This window comes from Triticum aestivum, chromosome 5B (genome assembly GCF_018294505.1).
Source record: "Triticum aestivum cultivar Chinese Spring chromosome 5B, IWGSC CS RefSeq v2.1, whole genome shotgun sequence".
Classification (NCBI taxonomy): domain Eukaryota; kingdom Viridiplantae; phylum Streptophyta; class Magnoliopsida; order Poales; family Poaceae; genus Triticum; species Triticum aestivum.
Genome location: NC_057807.1, coordinates 135,177,081 through 135,199,917, shown reverse-complemented (window position 1 = coordinate 135,199,917; position 22,837 = coordinate 135,177,081). Strand labels below are relative to the sequence as shown.

The window sequence follows — 22,837 nt, the reverse complement described above, 5'->3', positions numbered from 1 at the left end:
TATGTGATGCGGTACCCATGGATCGTGGGAGTCCCTCTAAGCCTCTGCGCATTGCGCTGCTCCATGAATCAGGTTCCCAACGCGTTCGTGCTAGACTAGTCCTTTTCTTTTCCTTTTTATATATTTTCCTAACTATTTACATCAGTTTATTAAGCTTTTGTTTAGTATTTTTTTATTTTACTTTTTATACTGTTTTTATTTATAGTTTTTATTGTTTATTGTTCTCTTTCTTTTTTTGTGTTTCTATACATATTTTTCCTTTTCTCTTTTCGGTTTTCTGTGTCTGTTTTCAACGGGTTATTATCGGGTTTTTCATTGTTTTTCGCCAGTTTCTTTGATCTTTTTACACATTTAACATATTTCAAATACATGATTAGAAAATTTTCAAATATATAATTTTATGCCTACTTTTTCAATACGCATTGTACATTCTTATGTATACATTTAACATTTTTAAATTTATGATTAATATATCTTTAAATACATGTTACTTTTCTATGATACTAAACAATTCTTAAATCTTTATGAACTTTTTTCTGTATTGTATAAATATTTTCTAAATGTCACAAACATCTTTTGGGGACGTGTGAACATTTTGAAATGTAACGTTCATTCTTTTAAAATGGTAGAACATTACATTTGAATTACATGACCACTTTTTAAAATGAATAACATTTTCAAAAATGCCGCGTAACACTACATAATCTTATTTTAAAATGTGCGATGACAATTTTTTTTTAAATTACGAATTTACTTTTGCATAATATATGTATTTATTATATTTTAATAATATATAAAAAGGCCAAAAAGCACGTGTGGACATCAGCGTGACAACAACACTTGTTTACTGGGTCGGCGGAGTAACAACTTCATGTAGGCAACACAGTCTTCTCTCTCTCGCATAAAGCGAGACATAGACCCCCTCCCCCTGGATTAGGATTCCCGTTGCTTGACTACCATCTGGGCACAATTTTCCTTCATGGGCTTATCGCAACGGGTACATCTATCTACCATGTGACACAAAAGATATTCGACTAAGAAAAAGACAAGAGATTTTCCGAATGGTGCAGCCCACTCACTAGTTATGGCCCTTCTCTAATAAACTGATTAGTTTGTAACAATGTTAAAGTGAATGAGATACACGAAATGCCTACTTATGTCCAGAATTGTAATGAAAATCCTTTGAAATGAAGAGGATATGTGTGTTAGCATCATATAAACTGTTAATTAAACATGACTGAGTTTTTTTTGTGGCGATTAAGAGCACTCATGATAGTTATTCTTATGCATTAATAAAAATGCTAGATCTCCCACTTTTAATAATGGCATGAAGGTATCTCCAATCAAGCTGAGCAAATATGGCCCACAGTTTATTTGCGGACAGAGGGGGTCGGCACCCATTTGCCCACCCCTAAATCCATGCAAATTCATATGCATGTAGATCACACATACGACATTCCATAAAATCAACATAGGACAGGACATAGCATAGTTCATATATAGCATAGGGGAAGTTCATATATGGTATAGTCTGTAGTTAGCACATAGTACTACAAGTAGTAATTCATACTGCAACTAGTAGATCATGCTAAATCATATAAAAAGTGAAATGCATCACCGCTTGGCGTTGCTCTTTCCCTTTCATCTTCAGGGCGGCGGTAGTACATCGTGAAGATGATGTAGGGGTCATAATTGCCAGCAGCAGGCCTGCTCCACGACGAGGCGTTGGATATTGGCGATAGTGGTGGCTTGTTTGGCCACGAGCCATTCCGATGCCTCGATGCCCCCCTCAATGCCATGGCAGTCATCTGGCGTTGATGGCATGCGTTTCACCTACTTGCATGTCAAGGGTTGGCATAGGACAACCTGGAACAACCGCTCCTCTTTTGACTCGGAGGACTCGGCAATTGACACAGAATATCTGGATCTGGCCCAGTTCACATTCTTGGCGCGACGAGATGCACAAGCCTTTGGCTCGAGGCGTTGCGGCGGGCTCAAAGGGCTCATAATCAGCTCCCACTACCAGGTCAACGGGTTGACCGGGAGCTATATAAGCCCCACAGGGCCAAAGGGGAGGGGGTGCAAAGCTCGACAAGCCGTCGCGGGCAGGCGAAGATAGACTCGCCACACAGGGCCATCGGGGAGAGCACAAAGCTTGATGAGGCTCCCTATATTTCCATCTACGACCGGTGGAGGGCCATGGGGATGGCCAACTCTTCATCGGAGGTGCGGAGCTCGACTTCTGCGATGGGGGCCGCCTTCAACCTTGATTTGGAGTTGAAACCGAACATGCTGGTGTGGGACCGGTCCGAAGCCGAGAGGACAGGGACAGACATATCAAAGTGGGGCTGAGAGGACAGAGTGATCTATGATTTGGGGTCCGAGGTGCTATGAGGATGGAGTTTTGTGGGGCCCAGATGGGTCAGGGCAGGCTAAATCTATTGGGATTTCGGCCCACAGGACCGATCATATCAAATCACGACAGAGGTGCGCACACGATAACTTTTGCCAAAGCGTGTCATGCCTCTTTTTTCCTTTTTTTCTCGCACCGGTGTTACAAATCTCATGGGCTGGTGCATATATATGTAGAGCAGCCACCGAGTAGCCACCGACCTGCACATACCTAACCTATACAAAATCCATCTCTAAACCTAGTCGTGTACAAACTCCTAATCAAACTAGGACACGGCTACTACGTAGATTTTTCCTCCGTATCGACTAGGACACCGGCGCGCAAGCCAGCTCCTACCAATACTTGGATTTCTACTACTTACTATTAGACTCTTAACTGAATACAACTCAAGATTATTTCTAACATTCTCTCCCTAATCTTGATAATTGTCTTCCATGCTTCTTCGAACTTGACCCGACGATGATTTTCCCTTGTCGACTCATCCACCTCGCACCACGACAAGTTAAATTGACAGGCTTCATTGATCATAACAATCTCTCCCTAATTTTAACTTGGAGAACTTTGCAGACCACTTCAAATATACCTTGGACTACCCAACCTCGCTAGTATCCTGTGGAATACCCCGGCCGGTGGACTTCATCATCCACCCTAGCAAGATACATGTCGACTCCTTGTGGATCACACCACCCTGTGCACTACACCATGCACTCCAGCCTCATGTAGAGACATGACCTCATCGAAGAGACTCACCTTCACTGGTTTACCGCCCCCACATAGTTAAACTTGATCCTCTCGCGAGACACATAGACGACCTGGATGCGCTTCATCTTCAATACCTTCTCACAGAGACAATCACTTGGACACGACGACTGACCGACCAACCGACCGACCGTGCTAACCCGCACGACTCCTTGACTCTAACTCCCGGATGACGATCTTGACGACTTTCCGGCACCGCACCTCGGCACCACCGCTCCCGTCAACAATCTTCTTCCATCATGTTGCCGACGACAGCCTGTCGCCTCCCTTCATGTCGCTCCGCCAAAACGACAATCTCCCGATCCTCCTCATCGCTGCAGCACCCAGCAACCATATCGACCGCTCTTCCTCATCGCTGCACCACTCAGCGACCATATCGCCCGCCCCGAGGCACTAGCAGATCGCCACCCCGAGGCAAGCGCGGCTTCAAATCGACCTAGCTCTGATATCAACTGTTGGGATTTCGGCCCACAGGATCAATCACATCAAATCACGACAGAAACACGCACACGATAACTTTTGTCAAAGGCACGTATCGTGCCTCTCTTTTTCCTCTTTTTCTCGCGTCGGTGATGCGAATCTCACGGGTTGGTGCATATATATATATGTAGAGCAGCCACCGAGTAGCCATCGACCTGCACATACCTAACCTATACAGAATCCATCTCTAAACCTAGTCGTGCACAAACTCCTAATCAAACTAGGACACAGCTACTACGTAGATTTTTCCTCTGTATCGACTAGGACACCGGCGTGCATGCCAGCTCCTACCAATACTTGGATTTCTACTACTTACTATTAGACTCTTAACTGAATACAACTCAAGATTATTTGTAACAAAATCCTCCTCTCATATGCGCTGAGGTCAAGGGGTTTCAGAAACCCAAGACAAAAGAAGTTGATTTAAGGGTCTGACTAAAGAAGTATTTTTTTATCAATCATTGTCTGGCTTGTCCACCTGAGCAAATGGAAATGTGTTTGGGTCCAATTGAAAATGGTCTAAGATCCTCTTAGGTGCGTGAGGCGTTAGCCCATATGTAGCTGTAGCGGTGTGTTTTTCTTTTGAATTTTTCTTGAAACCCCTCCTCTACATTCAATAATGTACATAACCATCTTTATTACTCCCTTCAATTTTTTATACAAGGCCACAAAATCATATTACAGGTACTCCTTCCGTTCCAGTTTATAGCGCTCAATTCAAAAATCTCACCAATCAAGATAGATGGTGAGTGGTGGAATACTTTTTGTAGTTTTGCAAAAGCACCTAATTAATGCTCTTATTTCCCTCAAAAAATTATGTTTATCAATGCATTAATTGCAATGCATGCATGCATAAAGTACATGCATAGGTTAATTTTCTCTTAATACTTGCATGCAACAATTTAATGCATCTTGGAATCTGAACATGTGATGGAAAACAACCAAATTGAGCATTACAAAATGGAAAAACTAAAATTTTGAGATAAACCCTATAAACCGGAAAGGAGGGAGTACTAAGGTAAAAATTAACGGCTACTTAAACCAATGTTACAAACTAGTCTTTTCTTCTTGCTTGACGTGTTTGTGTATTTTCTCTCCAACGCATAACAAGACAACTCTCTCACTTCTCGTTGGTTGATTAATACGGTGCATGCAAATCAATCTTCTCACTCCCACATGCATGCATGAGGTAATGTCTTCGGTTGCTAGTACGAGGCAAAGCTCATCAATTTTACATCGATTTGTGTTAATGGCCTTCTATAGCTGCAAATTGTAATTTTGATGGTGGCCTTGCATAAAAAATGGAGGAAGTATATTATTCAACAAACAAAATAAATACATTGATCAATTCAAAGACACCTTTCTAGCGGCCTTTGTCGCTACACCCATAAATTTGATAATGTGCCCTGACCTTGCATCACCACACACCATCTAAGCCGATGGCCTTGCAAAGCCGCCCCATAGCGGACCGAAAGCAGCAATCAGTATAGCAAACCCTCAACACACATAGCATGCACACACTCGAAATCCGCCGTCGCCGCCATCTTCCTTCGTCCCATCTTTAGAAGGGATCAACATATTGACCTTGCCGGGCCCAACTGTAGTCGACGCCACCACGATGCATGACAGCTCCACCACACTGCGCTTATCTATCGCCAAGACTCCATTGCGCCACGGGCTAAAACTTGCTGTCGTCGAAGCAGTAGATCCAACATAGCTCCACCTCTTGGCCACTTCAGCCAGCACCCGCTCTAAAACGATGCCCCAAGGAGGGAAAACAACATCAAAGACGTCGACATCAACTGATCGGAGAGAACCAACTCTAGAGTTTTCCCGTAGCAGCCCGAGTGAGGTAACACAGACTACAACAACGATGTCTGGACAAGAAAACGGCATCAAAGCGATGCCATCATCGTTCGCCATGACCGAAGTCGACATGATTTTCACCGACAATGGTACCACCCAACTCCGTAGTTGATGGGATCCATGCGAAGCCGCGCTGTGAAGACGCACGCAGCCGCCGGAACTCCGGTCGAGGATGACCTCCAGCCGCCCCTCACCAACCCTTCTATGTGCTGCCGGCCGGCCAAGGGCCACTTCGCGATGGATCTGAACGAGCATCAGATCCACGACCGCCGCCAGCAACCATCGCCTGAGAGCACGCCGGAGACCAATCCCAGCTGACCCTCCGGCTATGGAGGTGGCCGCCGCTGCCGCCGCCTGAACAGGGAACTCCGCCCTGGCCACCGTGCTCGTTCCCATCATAGGCACCGCGCGGGAGAGGGAGAGGGTGGGTGGCGGCGGCAGGCAAGGGTCGCGGGAGGAGGGTTGTGCTGTAGCTGTGTTAAACTGTTAATTCAGTCGTGTGATATAAACATCTTAAAAAACAGTAAGATTAACAAAGTACTGCTGAAATAGTGCACGTCCAGTGGCCTTAAGATCCGAGTTGAGGAATTAGTAGATTCAGAATATCATGGCGGGTAGTCGCAGCAAAGATTTGATCTGAAGAGCTAGTTGTGCATTCTACTTGCAGGGGCCAAGCAAGAATACCCCTTGGGAAGGCGAGGAGCCAAAGAAGTGACGAAGAATCGCAAAATTCTTGAGCTCTGGAGTCTGGAGATTGCTCTACAGAGCACTATGCCTTTTTCTCTCTCATTGTGATTATTCCCATTTTCATTCCAGGTGACAACTATCAAGGCAGATATGCAAAGGACAAGCTTATCTCTATCCTAGAATCTATATCCTTCGCTGCGCGCACCGGCGCCGCAGTGTGTGTACATGCGTCATGCATCTGAAAAATGAAGAAGTAGAAGGAAATATTTTCTTACTTGCAGCAGATTCCCGCAACATCATACAGGAACCAACTGTGACGCGGCATCTCTTCCTCTCAACTTTTGCTGGGTGAGAATGTTGAAGGAAAAGCAAAGATTGCACCTTCATTGGATCGTGGCCTCACCGCGCCGCATATATTTGATAAGCTAGGCCAGGTCCAGGTCGACGATGGTGATGTGGCCGTCAAAAGTAGAAGAAGCAAAACAAGTTGGACATGATTCTCCTCCAACAGATAAGTGATGAGAGGAGCCGTGTGGATGCTACTCTGAAGCGTGGTGAGAGGAGCTGTGTGGATGCTATTCTGAAGCTGAGGCGACTCGGCACCGGTTCCTCAGAAACCAGCTTGGTGAGCTGGTCGGAATCAGTTCTTGGAAAAGCACTGGCCGTACCATATCGGTATCCTGCATCGTAGCCGACAGGGTACTTCTCGTCGCTGACACATTTTCTCCGGTATAATCCCTACAGCACAAAACTCCCTAGTTTTTAAAATCCCATATTAAATTGAGGTCTCTAATTAAAATTAGGTAACCCGATTTTGACCGAGTCAACAATTTCTCAATGCTTTCTTATTCAATTTTTTTAGGGAAACATTTAAAGCAAGTATAATAGAGCTGAGTCAGCGGGCTATAAGAAATAAACTAGCATATTTCTGCTTAGTTGGAGGAAATAGAAGAGGAGAGAGAAAGTAAGTGGGTTCTTCGTGAAGAGCCAGCTCTAGCACGTGCTCCTAGGCACTTTGTGAGAATGAAAGGTGGGCCACAAAATAAAAAAGTAGTACACTCTCTTGGTATACTATTGTACATGTTGGCTATAAGATGAGTTGTAGATGACATTGACACTGGCTTATAGGCAGCAGCTGGCTATACTATTAACCATGCTCTTACGTGCGGTCGACGGGCCGAGTTTCGGCCGGTCACAGCGCGCACTCCGCAACTCGTTCGTCTACACGTGGGTCCATCACCGAACGGCCGCCTAGTCTTTTTACCTTATCTCTTCACGGGTGAACGAGATCCACTCATTCTTCTGCTCGCGAACATCTCCTCTGCACCGCAAGCTCCGCTCTCCCCCCTCTTCTTCTCTGTAGATGCTCGCCGTATCTCACCGGCGACAAGCTACGCCGGCCGCCATGGCCACCGGCCACTTTTTTCTCTTTTCTATCCCGCGGTGGCCGTGGCTGCCCCCACCCCCTTTCTCCTCACCGGGAACAAGTGATGCAAACCAACGCGCCCATCGATATGATGCTGGCGCGATGGTGACAAGTGTCGGAGACCGGCGGCGGCCGGCGTTGGGGACATTCGAACCCCGGCGACAAGTGATGAAGATCTGGCGTTTTACCATTTTGCTAGAAGCAGCCTGAAATTTTGTTGCCATCGTCTTTTTTTTTCGGGACCCAACCAATCCCTTTTTGCTACCACATTTGTCTCTTTTTTGCTGGAACCAGTGTACCAATTTTTTGCTTCCACCATCTTCGGATTTTGCTGGAAGCAGCCTCAAATTTTGCTGCCATCGTCTCTTTTTTGGTTGGAACCAACCAATCCTATTTTGCTTCCACGTTTGTTTCTTTTTGCTGGAACCAGTGTATCAATTTTTTGCTTCCACCGTCTTCGATTTTTGTTGGAACCAATCCAAAATTTTGCTACCATATTTTTTGTTTAGTGTATGTGTACCAATTTTTGCTACCACCATCTTCTGGTTTTGCTGGAACCGACAAAAAAAATTGCTACCATGTCTTTGTTGGTGAAAATTCCACCACTCTTTTTCGCTGCCAATGTTTTGAATTCTGCTACTATCAGCGTTCTCAATTGCTACATGATTTTTGTGCTGCGATTTTTGTTGCAACCGGCACCGGGAAAGCTACCCACCGGCGACTGATTTGCTGCAACCAGTGGCGGCCATCCTACGACGGTGGTGACCATGGCCCGACGGTGATGCAACCGGCGACGAGGATGGCCGGCTGCCATCAGAGCTGCGTCCGTCGTCATGGGGAGCTGCAACCGCGGGCGCAAGATGCTACATGCACGAAGCCGGCGACGGCGACCAACAACGACGACGACGGCCGGTAGCAACCGGCGACGAGGACGGCGACGGCGACCAGCGACGAGGGCAGCGACAGGCGAGAATCACGCGAGCGGTGCTTCGAGGCCGGGTGCGTCGCTCCTTAATGGCGGCGCAATGAGGATTTTTTTTCTGAAAGAAGACGTGTGGGGAGGAAAGAAGACAATCGTTCGGCTAATAGTTATTTAATCGAACGCTCCTGGTGCGACCGGCCCAAATTTGGGCCGGTGCACCAGCGCCTATCAGTCGCCATTCTTTTATACTGTACGCTATGTCTTTTTATTTTCAAGTCTCACAATTAATTGAGATACTCAATTTAGAATCGTGTCATTCGACTTTGACCGGGTCAACAATTTCTTAGGATCTCTCATTCAATTCTTTTAATTCACTATGTTCCCTAATTTTAAAGTTCGTTCATTCAGTTGAGATATTCAATTTTGGTTTTGGTTTACGATTTTGATCGGACCAACAATTTTTCAAATCAATCAGCAGCAACCGGCATATAAAAATATATCAATCCCATGCACCCTCCCACTACCTAGAAAAAAGAAGCGCCACCATATGATATTGTAGCACCAATATACTATAACCATCGACGCAGAAATATCTGCACATACATATAGGTTGGTTAGCAGATAACACATAATCACATCACGAAAATCCCACCAAATCAAAGCATTATAAATAAAAATAAAACATACTCTATCATATCTCCCACCTGCCAAACTATATATCCCATCAGTTCCAAAATATAAGGGGTATTAGTTATTTAAAAAGTTAAATTTCTTTAACTATGACCAAGTTCAAAGGAAAAAATATCGACATCCACAATATTAAACAAAAAGGTATAGAAATTCATTTCATGATGAATCTAAATACACCGATTTGATACTATGGATTTTGATATGTTTCTATACAAATTTGATCAAACTTAAAAGGTTTGCCTTTTAAAAAAAGTAATACACCTTATATTTTGAAATAGAGTATTTTTTTAAGAAAGCCAACAACACCAACGGCGTAGCAAAGCACGCACAACCCTTCTAGTACTAATAAATCTTTGCGGCTGTAGCTAGTATATAGCATCAGTGGTAATTCTCATGCTAATGGGCAAATCCGCTTCCCTAGACGTCCAGACGCGTCCGCGGCGAGCATCAGCTGGCCCCTTAAGTGTTCTCTTGGTCTTGGACAAACACAACCGTCATATTCATGCGAAGCCATGCCTGTCAATCATATGGCACAATTCATTTCAAATTCAACAATTCGACATGGCAAAATAAACCATAATTTAGCACATGCCAAAATTAAATTCGGCAATTCATACATAGAATGAAGTTAGACAAACGAATCAATTTAGTCTTATGTTGTGCTCGTTGATCTCCTTCGCTTCGAGCCAGTTCTTGCATTCTTCGTGCAAAAGTCAAGCATCTTGCAACATGATCCTAAATATGCAAACGCCGGTATTAAATATTTTAGATGCGGCGATGTCATGTTATTATTGTGCTGTGTATTTTGGATGAGTTGGATTGTGGGCATCTAAATATGCAAAGATCGGCTCCGCACTCGTTATGGTTTTTATCACCTTGATGCAATGGTTGAATGATTCTCTATATCCAAAAAAAACTTGCACAGTGTGTCAACAAGGACTGTGAATGATTCTACTGCTGAGAAGATGTTCGCATATAACCGTGCACATACCTTCAGTTTTCGAGATCCCTCTAAATAAGAAGCTCTTCGCCCCCGGGTTGGCAGCTTGACGTGGGCCTGAGTGTCATTGACAAAACATCATTTTTTACCTTCATTGGGGGCATTATCAGTCCAATTTAATTGTATTGTTGAGTTGCAACTCGAGGGTGGGAGGAAACGCAAAAGCAATGTGTCAAAAAATAGGTGTGTTGCCGTCTTGCCGCTGGTGTGTGTCACACGTACCAGTTTGCTGAGAAGATGCCATAGACCAAAGAATCAGGATAAGGCGTGCAACAAAGTAAAACATGCGAAGTATAGCAATATCATTTGAAAATAGACTGTGTTGGGCGAAACTAGTCACGTTTACTAGACCAAAACTGGTGACAATTGTCTGCATGTGAAAGCGTCGACTTTTCGACCATGTCTATGCTTCTGATAGCTAAATCTCACACTGCGGTCACCCCTACCAACATCATAAAGAAAAGGCCCACAAACAAATAACAACAAATATATAAACCCAACAATGGAAATAACGATGCAAAGCACTAATCTGGTTGTAGTCTATATTGGGTGCTAAAAGGAAGATAAACTTATGCTTTCACTCACCTACATGGATGTGTGGTCAATCTTAGTACAAGTCCTCTCCAAAGGTTCACCTTAGATTGGAGTTAGCCTTGCAGCATAGGCTAAATTCCGATGACGAGTTGTAATCGGGAGAGGGGGAGACACTCACAGAGGGATATATTATGTTACTCGGAATGCAGCACTTATCTCGTGTAACAATACAAATAATCGCCCTCCTTTTCTTCAACTCTCTACCTCACTCGCCCATCTTCCATGGCACGAGGATAATGCTCTCTGCTACCACCTCATTTGCGTCTACCCCCTTTTTCCGTTACTTTAATTTCTTTGGCTTGCTTTCACCGCCATCCCTTCCACTCATCTCCATAACCCTTATACTCGTCTCTGCAGCCACCTCATGCCCATCTCCTCTTCCCTTTTTGGGCCACCCCACCTCCATCATGCTCTTCTCCACTCCACGGCCCTCAATACTCAATGGGGGCACTCCACTCCCCTGCCCTCAAACTCTGCCAACATCTCAGTCCATAGAGCCGACAGGTGCCTCCGTAGTGTCCACCTTTCCACTCGACTGTCGACTGCTAGGATGAAATGTTAGTGGAAACTCGTGCCAGCATGGATCACACACTGCATTGATGTTGTCACCAGTAGCTCCACCCCCCACACATCTCCAAAGCAATGGTAATAACCACATTCCTTTGGTTAATTTTAGTAGTTACCACGAGTGGATTATGATCATAACGCTATGTATACTTAAATTCATCTTAAGGATATTCACTAGTTCAGTATATACCTAGGAAGCTAGACTCTGATGAGAGAGTTATATTTGAGAGGCAACCCTCCCTATTCCGGCCTATATGCCACTTACAATACAGATGGTGCCTACTAAAATATCATTTCAAAATTTCAATATATGTTTGCACTGGTAGCTACATACTAAATATACAATTTTACCTTAGATGCCTTTTAAATCACTAATTCTAAGAATAGAAAATGCATATATAAGGCATTGCCTGCAATATACAACATATTCCAACCACGAGAAACTCCACCATTATTCCTACATTAATTATTAGTTGCTTCATGATGTTAATATAATATTCCCATTATGTGTGTTTGTGTGTCACAATTTCATTCGAGGAACATATATATCAGCTAATATCTTCCCAAGTATGCAATATATTCTTGCCTTGTCATAGATTCCACTCCAGACACCTTTTTCATAGGTATTACCTACAATTTTGAAGAAATAGAAGGTTTGAATCAAATTGACAACACCTTAGTTATTCAAATGGTTTAGTACTTTTGCATGTTTGGATGTTGGTCCTATTCTGGCTCACATTTACGTAATCTCATAAGTCGAAATATAACATTTGCCCTATTGTTTTGAAGCATAGCTAGTGGATAGAATAGTTTTGTCTTTCTGAGAATATGTAGAATTATTGTCTTTATTTGATCTTTCAATAAAAACTTCAGTATATTATCTTAGTAGAAAAAATATCTCAGGTAATTGTACCCATGCACTACTGATGCCTTGCTAAGTTTTCAGCATTGTTCGACACATTATACACTTAATTTATGCTCATTGATTGATTCATGTAGCCCAAAATATATGATGCTATGATTTTGTTGAAAACATATTCGGACCCTTTCTATGATTATTGTTATTTTTTTTAAAAAATCTTTCTTGTGTGCATAAAAACAATTAATTGGGTTAGTTGATGCCGCAAATAGGCCACAATGTTAAAATGGAAAGTCAGGTTTGGAACCCAATAAAATGGGAGCTCCCTAAGATACCATACATAAAAGGAAATGTATTGGGACTGTTTCTCCTAAGTATCTACCATGGACTAATAAAGAGTGTTAATAGATGTATGCACTTGCAGTAGCCTAATCTAGGCATGTTTGATTCGAAGATGCTATAAGTGTTGCCTCAGATTAATGAAGATGATGCTAAAATAAACGTTTCTTTAATTGTGCATTGTTTCCTTCAATCTAGCACACATCCATTGATTATACAGGAGTGTCAATTTATAACCGCCTACAGCTAGTTCTCAACAAGGAAACATAATCTGCATAATAAGATATGCATCTATTGCATGACATTGCCACCAAAATATTTGACATATTTTTTCCACACTAGTTCAGATATGTACTACCGCTCCCCACCCACCACCCACACCCACACACTCGTACACATTAGCGAGAAACTGCGTGTGATGCGTCATCTCACATAGTTGGAAAAGTAAAATATGCACCCAAGATCCACCTGTGTGCGATGGAGAACTCAAAGCACACACTTAGTTAAGGGCAACTGTGCACGATTCCATGCATACGGTTCAAAGAAATCAACTTTGTTAAATGAGGGTCGTCGCCGCACACGAATGATGAGGATGTCCCTACTATGGTTGCACACACAACTTCCACAACTCCACCTGCCGAGTTAATAGAAACATCTCGAAAGCTTGCACATATCAATTTAAAATTAGGTACTTTCGTTTCTGGTAACTTCCGCTAGAGCTCATGAGAATATGACACAACCTAAATCAAATAGGTTTGTATTATTATGGAATTAAGGACCTAGCATGGACCAGAGAGACAAGCATTGGAGCATGAGCAAGCATGGAGATGGCAACAAGCATGGAAGGAACATGGTGCTTTGACAAGAGATTTCTGGACTTTGAGGCCCCCATAATAACACATGTAGGCATGGACAAAATATAAAATATAACACTTCATAATTTCATCCATGATCATTCTTAGGTGTCGTGCCACCTCACATTTTAGCTAGGCACATGTAAAATCAAAACACCAATCGCCAAAAAAATAATCAAAACACAACATAATAGAATAAGCAGTTTTTAGATTACGTATTAGTGGGAGGAAACTAACTTAGGGTGGATGTCGCACGCCCACAGTTACATGGTGAACCAAATTTCCCCTCCGCCCCTCCATAATTACTGCCGACTGGTTGCAGCTGACCCATCAATGATGAATCTCACCATTGAAAGGTGGCTCCAGGCCGGTCAGTGTTGGACAGGTTTGTAGTATTGATCGATGACCAGGCCAAGACCACTTACGGAACACAAACTTTCATGTATACTTTATCTATATTTCTTATATCTTGATAGAAAAACATATTTCTCTTTGATTGCTTGCAGGTATTCGACTTTCGTGATCATGCCCCTGCGTAGTCAACAACAACCCATGAGTTCGTTTGGTGCATAGGCGCAACATCATCCGACATCAGTCAATTGGTGATACCCTTTTACCTACCATGTGGTATTAGAGTTGTGTTTTTTTAAAGAGCAAGCACACCATGTCAGAGTACTAACATGTGATGTTTTTTAGCAAGCTTGATGGCCGAGATGCAGCAACATGCATGCAGTATTAAACAACCTATTTCCTTATATCAAGATTGGGTTACTAACCACAACATATCATAGTTCAGTTTACGTACGTCCACATCATACATTCGTACTGTTGAGTTGCTGACCCAAAGGTCCATTCATTTAGATTTTTGAGTTATGTTCGCGATATGAGACTCCGCTCCAACTGTTGCTGCAACTACATGAATAAGCTCCACATGTCTATTCACCATCTATGATGTTGCTTTCGGAAGGTTTTAGATATTAAATGTGAAGTGCTACTGTGGTACTTATTTTGATGCTTGTATATTCTGGTACTATTTCATACTCCCTCCGTTCCATAATATAAGAACGTTTTTGACATTAGTGTAGTGTCAAAAACGTTCTTATATTATGAGACGAAGGGAGTATGTTGTTATTGTGATGCCAATTAAGCAATGGTGGTTGAACATATGTTACGTTGGGTATGTTTGATGGATATGAAATATATTGTGCGCCTGTGTTCAAATTTAAATTCTGGAGAAAAATATTGCAGGGATTAATTTATGGAAAAATAAACATGGTGTCCTGGTAATAACACTGCACATGGTTTTGAACAAGAAGCTGTGTGCAATATACACATACAACAGACACAATTGTGACATGATCAGCATGTGAGATGAACCAACGAATGCACCTGTTCTGCAGTGACAAAATTTGTGTGATCAAACCATACATCACGCACGGTTATGCCTTTCACATCATGTGCGATGGACGCTACCGACGCACACGTTCACTGATTACAAATCGTGTGGATTGAATCCGTACAAAATAAATGATCCTGCCTTTTTCGTGTGTGCGATTCTCGCGAACAAAACACACGTTTCTTTGTTACTAATGTGTGGGATAATAGCCCAATCCCACAAGCTTACTAAATTGTGTGTGATTGACTGTGCGATACGGGCTTTGAACTGTGTGCAATGAGCATATATGTACTGGTGGCAATCCATGCTGAAACCAAAATTTGCAAGTAGAAGAAGACTAACTCTTACCAACATTACGAGTCCAGACCCTGTTTTTACAAGATTTTATGTAGTACTCCCTCTGTCCCATAATATAAAATCGTTTTGCAAGCTAAAACAGTTTGCAAAATGATATTATATTATAAGACGGAGGGAGTACCTTAAATCTTTAGGCAAGCTTAACCGGCCAAATCCATGCATGCATGTGTGATCGAGGTCGACCTTGCCCATAGGCGAATGTATCAGGTTCCCTCGCGAGGTCAACCCATCAAAATATTCCGATATATATATGCTTTGGGACCTATTGAATAAAAGATGCATATATTATCCAAATTGATCTCGATCCATCCATACCGACCACTCAATACAAGTGGGCAGGCCACTGCTTGTTGAAGTTTGGACCCAAAACCGTCTAGCAATCGTATGAATTTTGCAATTAATTATATTCTAGTCGATGGAAGTCAAAGGTCACTTGCTATACGTGACATCACATATATAGATTCCTTCTAAATTACACTGTTAAAGATAGTTGTGACACGTGTTGGCAATCTGGCATGTTGGAAACACTATAAAACGAAGCTAAGCTCCATGCTGCCAAACCATCCCAAGTCTCCTTGCACACAAGCTCAGTATAGCAGCTACAAGCCACTCACGACTTCACGAGCTGACCAACACCCTTCCAAGCCTCCTTCCATCACTTTGCCCGCGGAGCTCGACCGCTGCGAGGTTACATCACAAGATGGACCGTGTAATGAAGCTAGCATCTGAGCGTGCCGTGGTGGTGTTCACCCTGAGTCCCTGTTGCATGTGCCACACAGTGGAGCGTCTGTTTCGTGACCAGCTTGGGGTGAATGCGCTGGTGCACGAGCTCGACCAGGACCCTAGGGGCAAGGAGATGGAGAGAGCTCTCCTCAAGATGCTCGGCAGGGGGCCGTCGGTGCCGGTCGTCTTCATCGGCGGGAAGCTTGTTGGTGGCACCAACAGGATCATGTCTCTACACCTCGGTGGCGAGCTAGTCCCCATGCTCAAGAATGCCGGTGCTCTCTGGCTATAGAGAGATAGTTCAAGAGACGACCTAACTCTTGTACAACTCGGAGAGATAAGATGGTTGACGAGTAACGTGTGAGTTGCACATTTTCCTAGAATAATCCAAGTGACCTAGTGTGTGTCAAGGAAGGTTTTTTCTCTCCTACCTTGACAGTCACAAGGTTTGATCTCGCTGGTAGTTAAGTAGCGAGTGATGTGCGTGGTTGCTGTAATAATATTCTTCTTAAGTTTTTGTTATATCTAGATGTGTGCCTATTCATTCACTCGCCCTTTTTCCATGACCTTGTTAAATTAATATATGTGCATGTTACATGCGCAAAAAACATGTGCATGTTACATGTAAACGTTTTCATTCTAACCGTATATTTTGGTGAAGTATAGGTTGGGCTACCTGTTTGCTATGACATGTATTACAGTGCTACTTTGTTTCTTTGCTTGGTGGATTTATATATCCGCACATGATACGTTAACAAAAAAAGTTCTTTTTTCGAAAACGGAGTGACCCACGGCCTCTGTATCATTGTAGTGTACATATCATCTTTATTAAAAATGTATCAAGTATTCAAAACTGTCAAAAAAAAAAGGAAAAATAGATGCTCAAGACCCAACCGATGTGTAACACGATTACATGACTCAAACACATATCCTATTACCACTCCACAACCAAACCAGATGGAGATGGTATGAATAATTAACTGAACATGTAGATAAGTTTTGCTGCTAATTTATTTGGTGATATAATGTTAGGAAAACATCTTCCAAGGTTATTAAATCAACTCATGTGTTTTTTTTATCATAATCTATCCAATCTAAGTATTAGAAAGGATGTGTGCAATTAAAGTTTGAAAAGTATCTAGAATGCCCCAAAGACATGTTATAGAACTGGAAAGTGGAACAAGTCTCTTTGCATATAAGATCGAACACTATATAGCACGTGAGCTCTCATACTTTTCACTCTCATGTGAAAAATCACATGTGAAAATTTGGTTTGCGAGGAGTATCTGGAAATTATGTATTATAAATTGTTTCAGTTCAGGATTATTAGTCAGGGTCAACTTCGACATGCAATCTTCTCAGCAGAATACTCCTCGAAACTTTAGCATACTTCTCTACTGCGCAGAAAACCCTCACGGTGAGTCTCCGCTGCTTTATGGCCCCAAGCCGGTGGTCAATATCTATAGAGTTTGCTGTCAGGAGCTTATGTTTTTTGAATCACCTGATGTGATACCTGTGACGCATGTGCAAGAGAGCTCTTTCCCTGCTGTTGTCAAGGTTACCAATGGGGTTTTGACAGAGGCACATATTGTTCGACAGTTGCAGGACTTAGTAACAGGCAACCACCAGTGGGACCTTGTGAAGTTGGAGGCCCAGACTTACAAGGTTGATTTTCCCACTAAGGAGGATCAGTTGCATACCCTTAAGTATGGCATGTGCAAAGTACAGAGTACAAATATTGTCTTGGCCTTTGATGAGTAGAAGGAGAAGGACCCCAAGGGTACACCTTTAGAGAAGGTCTGGGTTCGCTTCTCTGTTGCACCATGCAAATACATTAATCACTTCTTGGTAGCTTGGAGTTTGGGTTCTATCAACGGTAAGACGGAACAAGTTGACATGCCTTTTACTCGGGCACACGGAGCAGCGAGGTTATTGGTCAGTGTAGCCAGTGTGGAGTTCGTACCGGATGTGGTCAAGTGGACACGTTCCGGGGTCACATATGTGCTTGAGCTTGAGATTGAGGATACACTGATACCTCAGGAGGGAGATGAGATTCAGGACATGGATACGACTGAGGGTGATGGTGCACCCGAGAATCAGGACAAGGGGCCTCAGAGCACACCACGGGAGCTTCCTAAGGGGCCGGAGTCGCATGGTACGGCAGATACATCCGCCAAGGAGGCGCCTTCTTCCACGACACCAATGAACTCACTTCGGTTTGGTTCTTTTGGAGCGCGGTCTGGACCTAGTTGGTTATGGAGTAACCGAGTTGAGGCAGATGATCTAGAGGAACTCTAGTTACCGCCAGTGATGCCCCTGCTGTTGGTTCGCATACGTCTCCGAGGGTCGACTCCGGGCCACACAATCCGTCAAGTAGTGCTACACCGTTGGTGTGTGTGTGGGGGGGGGGCAGGAGGCCCGCAGCCCCAGCCCACCCACGGCGGTTCCTAGTCCTGTGGGGGAGGGGCGCGGCCTGGAGGCCCGTGTCGTCCTCTCACCACGGGGCGGTCCTGGGCGGCACGGCCAGGAGCGCGGGGAAGAGGCCCACAAATCTTCTTCTCCGACGTCGTCTCCACACCGCATCGACGGCTTGGGGGGGATGAAACTGTTGAGCAGGTGGCTCCATGGTCTCCTTCTCCCATTACTTCGGCTGAGGATACCTGCTCGACCGCGCCTTACTCCTCGTCACCGGCTATTAGGGAAGGGCGTCGGAGCAGGGACCAGACGCCTCGGGAGAGGACTATGGAGGAGCTTGTCGCCTTCGGTGGCATTTCGGATCTGGTCACGGCAGGCAGGCGTGTCAGCAGTCGGATCCAGGGTCAGCCAGACGCGGACGACTGATAACCCACAAGTATAGGGGATCGCAACAGTTTTCAAGGGTAGAGTATTCAACCCAAATTTATTGATTCGACACAAGGGGAGCCAAAGAATATTCTCAAGTATTAGCAGTTGAGTTGTCAATTCAACCACACCTGGATAACTTAGTATCTGCAGCAAAGTATTTAGTAGCAAGGTAGTATGGAAGTAATGGTAACAGTGGCAAAAGTAACAGTAGCAGTTTTGTAGTAATTGTAACAGTAGAAACGGTAAAGTAAATAAGCAAAGAGCAATATGTGAAAAGTTCGTAGGCATTGGATCAGTGATGGATAATTATGTCGGATGCGATTCCTCATGTAATAGTTATAACATAGGGTGACACAGAACTAGCTCCAATTCATCAATATAATGTAGGCATGTATTCCGAATATAGTCATACGTGCTTATGGAAAAGAACTTGCATGACATCTTTTGTCCTACCCTGCCGTGGCAGCATGGTCCTAATAGAAACTAAAGGATATTAAGGCCTCCTTTTAATAGAGTACCGGACCAAAGCATTAGCACTTAGTGAATACATGAACTCCTCAAACTATGGTCATCACCGAGAAGTATCCCGATTATTGTCACTTCGGGGTTGTCGGATCATAACACATAATAGGTGACTATAGACTTGCAAGATAGGATCAAGAACTCACATATATTCATGAAAACATAATAGGTTCAGATTTGAAATCATGGCACTCGGGCCCTAGTGACAAGCATTAAGCATAGCAAAGTCATAGCAACATCAATCTCAGAACATAGCGGATACTAGGGATCAACCCCTAACAAAATTAACTTGATCACATGGTAAATCTCATCCAACCCATCACCGTCTAGCAAGCCTACGATGGAATTACTCAAGCACGGCGGTGAGCATCATGAAATTGGTGATGGAGGATGGTTGATGATGACGACGGCGATGAATCCCCCTCTCCAGTGCCCCGAACGGACTCCAGATCAGCCCTCCCGAGAGAGATTAGGGCTTGGCGGTGGCTCCGTATCGTAAAACGTGATGAAACTTTATCTCTGATTTTTTTCTCCGTGAAAGCAAATATATGGAGTTGGAGTTGAGGTCGATGAAGGTACAGGGGGACCACGAGGCAGGGGGCGCGCCCCCCACCCTCGTGGACAGGGTGTGGGCCCCCTGGTGCTGATTTTTCGCCAGTATTTTTTATTTATTCTAAAAAGTTGCTCCGTGGATTTTCAGGTCATTCTGAGAACTTTTATTTCTGCACAAAAATAACACCATGGCAGTTCTGCTGAAAACAGCGTCAGTCCGGGTTAGTTTCATTCAAATCATGCAAGTTAGAGTCCAAAACAAGGGCGGAAGTGTTTGGAAAAGTAGATACGATGGAGACATATCAACTCCCCCAAGCTTAAACCTTTGCTTGTCCTCAAGCAATTCAGTTGACAAACTGAAAGTGATAAAGAAAAACTTTTACAAACTCTGTTTGCTCTTGTTGTTGCAAATATGTAAAGCCAGCATTCAAGTTTTCAGCAAAGATTATGAACTAACCATATTCACAATAACTCTTAGGTCTCATGTTTACTCATATCAATGGCATAATCAACTAGCAAGCAATAATAATAAATCTCGGATGACAACACTTTCTCAAAACAATCATAATATGATATAACAAGATGGTATCTCGCTAGCCCTTTCTGAGACCGCAAAACATAAATGCAGAGCACCTTTAAAGATCAAGGACTGACTAAACATTGTAATTCATGGTAAAAGAGATCCAGTCATAGTCATACCCAATATAAACTAATAGTAATGCATGCAAATGACAGCGGTGCTCTCCAGCGGGTGCTTTTTAATAAGAGGGTGATGACTCAACATAAAAGTAAATAGATAGGCCCTTCGCAGAGGGAAGCAGGGATTTGTAGAGGTGCTGGAGCTCGATTTTGAAATAGAGATAAATAACATTTTGAGTGTTATACTTTCATTGTCAACATAACAACTGAGAGATCTCGATATCTTCCATGCTACACACACTATAGGCGGTTCCCAAATAGAATTGTAAAGTTTATACTCGCCCACCACCAACAAGCATCAATCCATGGCTTGCCCGAAACAATGGGTGCCTCCAACTAACAACAATCTTGGGGGGTTTTGTTTGCAATTATTTTGATTTGATTTAAGCATGGGACTGGGCATCCCGGTGACCAACCATTTTCTCTTGAATGAGGAGCAGAGTCCACTCCTCTTGAGAATAACCCGCCTAACATGGAAGATACAAACAACCCTAGTTGATACAAGAGTTGTTCGAGCATACAAAACATAATTTCATTTGAAGGTTTGGATTTTGGCACATACAAATTTACTTGGAACGGCAGGTAGATACCGTATATAGGAAGGTATGGTGGACTCATATGGAATAACTTTGGGGTTTATGGAGTTTGGATGCACAAGCAGTATTCCCGCTTAGTACAGGTGAAGGCTAGAAAGAGACTGTGAAGCGACTAACTAGAGAGCGACAACAGTCATGAACATGCATTAAAATTAATCAACACCGAGTGCAAGCATGAGTAGGATATAATCCACCATGAACATAAATATCATGAAGGCTATGTTGATTTTGTTTCAACTACATGTGTGAACTTGTGGCAAGTCAAGTCACTCGAATCATTCAAAGGAGGATACCACCCTATCATACCACATCACAACCATTTTAATAGCATGTTGGCACGCAAGGTAAACCATTATAAGCTCCTAGCTAATTAAGCATGGCATAAGCAACTATAATCTCTAATTGTTATTGCAAACATGTTTATTCATAATAGACTGAATCGGGAACGATGAAATAATCATATTTATAAAAACAAGAGAGGTCGAGTTCATACCAGCTTCTCTCATCTCAATCAGTCCATCATATATAGTCATTATTGCCTTTCTTAAGCACGACCAAACGGTGTGGATAATAATAATAGTGCATGTGCATTGGACTAAGCTGGAATCTGTAAGCATTCAATTCAAGAGAGAAAACAAAGTAATATGGGCTCTCGGTTAAATCAACAATAATGCATATAAGAGCCACTCGACATTTTCATCATGGTCTTCTCCTCTCGACCCCCAAAGAAAAGAAAAGAAATAAAACTATTTACACGGGAAAGCTCCCAACAAGCAAAAGAAGAACGAGAAATCTTTTTGGGTTTTTTTAATTACTACTACTACAGGCATGGAAAATAAACTAGCTAAAAGCTACAACTGATTTTTTTTGTTTTTCTTAAGGTTATTTAAACACACAAGAAGAAAGCAGGAAAAGAAAATAAACTAGCATCAATAGTATAATGAAAAAGTATGAGCATCGACAACTAGAGTGAGTGTGTGAACATAAATGTAATGTCGGTGAGAAATACGTACTCTCCCAAGCTTATGCTTTTGGGCTAAGTTGGTCTACGCCCATGGATGGCCTGGCGGGTATCCGAAGCTATAACTGGGGTCGTAATGAGATGCAGCACCCATTGCCTCACGAGCTACAGCCTGGCGGCGAGCTGCCTCCGTCCTCCTCTCATACTCGTTCGCCTCCTCCCTGGTTATAATATATCTTCTTTTTGCCTGATAGTCAAAGAAAGCAGGAGCAGGGAGAGTAATATGGACAGCGCGGCGTCTGTCAAAGATTAGTCAATACTGGAGGGAATGTTCATTCCTCTCAAGAAACTGATGGCTAACCATGGCATTATAATCTAAATAAGCAGGAGGCAACTCCATATCATTTTCATGTATGGGTATCTCAAGAAAATTAGCCACACGGGTTGCATAACCCCCCCCCCCCAAACAAATCTCCAGTTAAACCATTATTATGCAACCTACGTGCAATAATTGCCCCCAAGTTATATTGTTTATCACCTAATACATCACTCTTGAGAACACAAAGATCCAGAACACACATGTGACAAGCTTCATCTTTACCGTTGATGTATCTACCTATGAAGAGAGCAAAATAATGTAAAGAAGGAAAATGAATGCTCCCTATGGTAGCTTGTGCTATTTCTCTAGATTCCCCCACAGTGATACTAGCAAGAAAGTCTTTATATTCAGA

General features: G+C 43.1%; 2 protein-coding genes across 2 annotated transcripts; one reads left to right on the top strand and one right to left on the bottom strand.

The window, feature by feature from the left end:
* Window positions 1–4,913: 4,913 nt before the first annotated feature.
* LOC123115846 (uncharacterized) lies at window positions 4,914–6,825 on the bottom strand. The gene is made up of 2 exons (XM_044536924.1): window positions 6,481–6,825; window positions 4,914–5,991 (listed from the first exon to the last, which is right to left on the bottom strand). Exons 1-2 carry the CDS (start codon window positions 6,590–6,592, stop codon window positions 5,150–5,152), a joined length of 954 nt encoding a protein of 317 aa, XP_044392859.1. The 5' UTR covers window positions 6,593–6,825; the 3' UTR covers window positions 4,914–5,149.
* An 8,961-nt stretch (window positions 6,826–15,786) lies between these two features.
* LOC123115845 (putative glutaredoxin-C14) lies at window positions 15,787–16,460 on the top strand. The gene has a single exon (XM_044536923.1). It carries the CDS (start codon window positions 15,910–15,912, stop codon window positions 16,222–16,224), a length of 315 nt encoding a protein of 104 aa, XP_044392858.1. The 5' UTR covers window positions 15,787–15,909; the 3' UTR covers window positions 16,225–16,460.
* The last annotated feature ends 6,377 nt before the right edge of the window (window positions 16,461–22,837 follow it).

What these genes read in the sequence shown, in the direction of transcription:
- LOC123115845 (XM_044536923.1), top strand. Translation starts at nt 15,910, where the DNA reads ATGGACCGTGTAATGAAGCTAGCATCTGAGCGTGCCGTGGTGGTGTTC.
- LOC123115846 (XM_044536924.1), bottom strand. Translation starts at nt 6,592, where the DNA reads ATGAAGGTGCAATCTTTGCTTTTCCTTCAACATTCTCACCCAGCAAAA. An exon ending in GTTGCGGGAATCTGCTGCAA is followed by an intron (nt 5,992 to 6,480) that starts GTAAGAAAATAT and finishes AGTTTAACACAG; the next exon opens with CTACAGCACAACCCTCCTCC.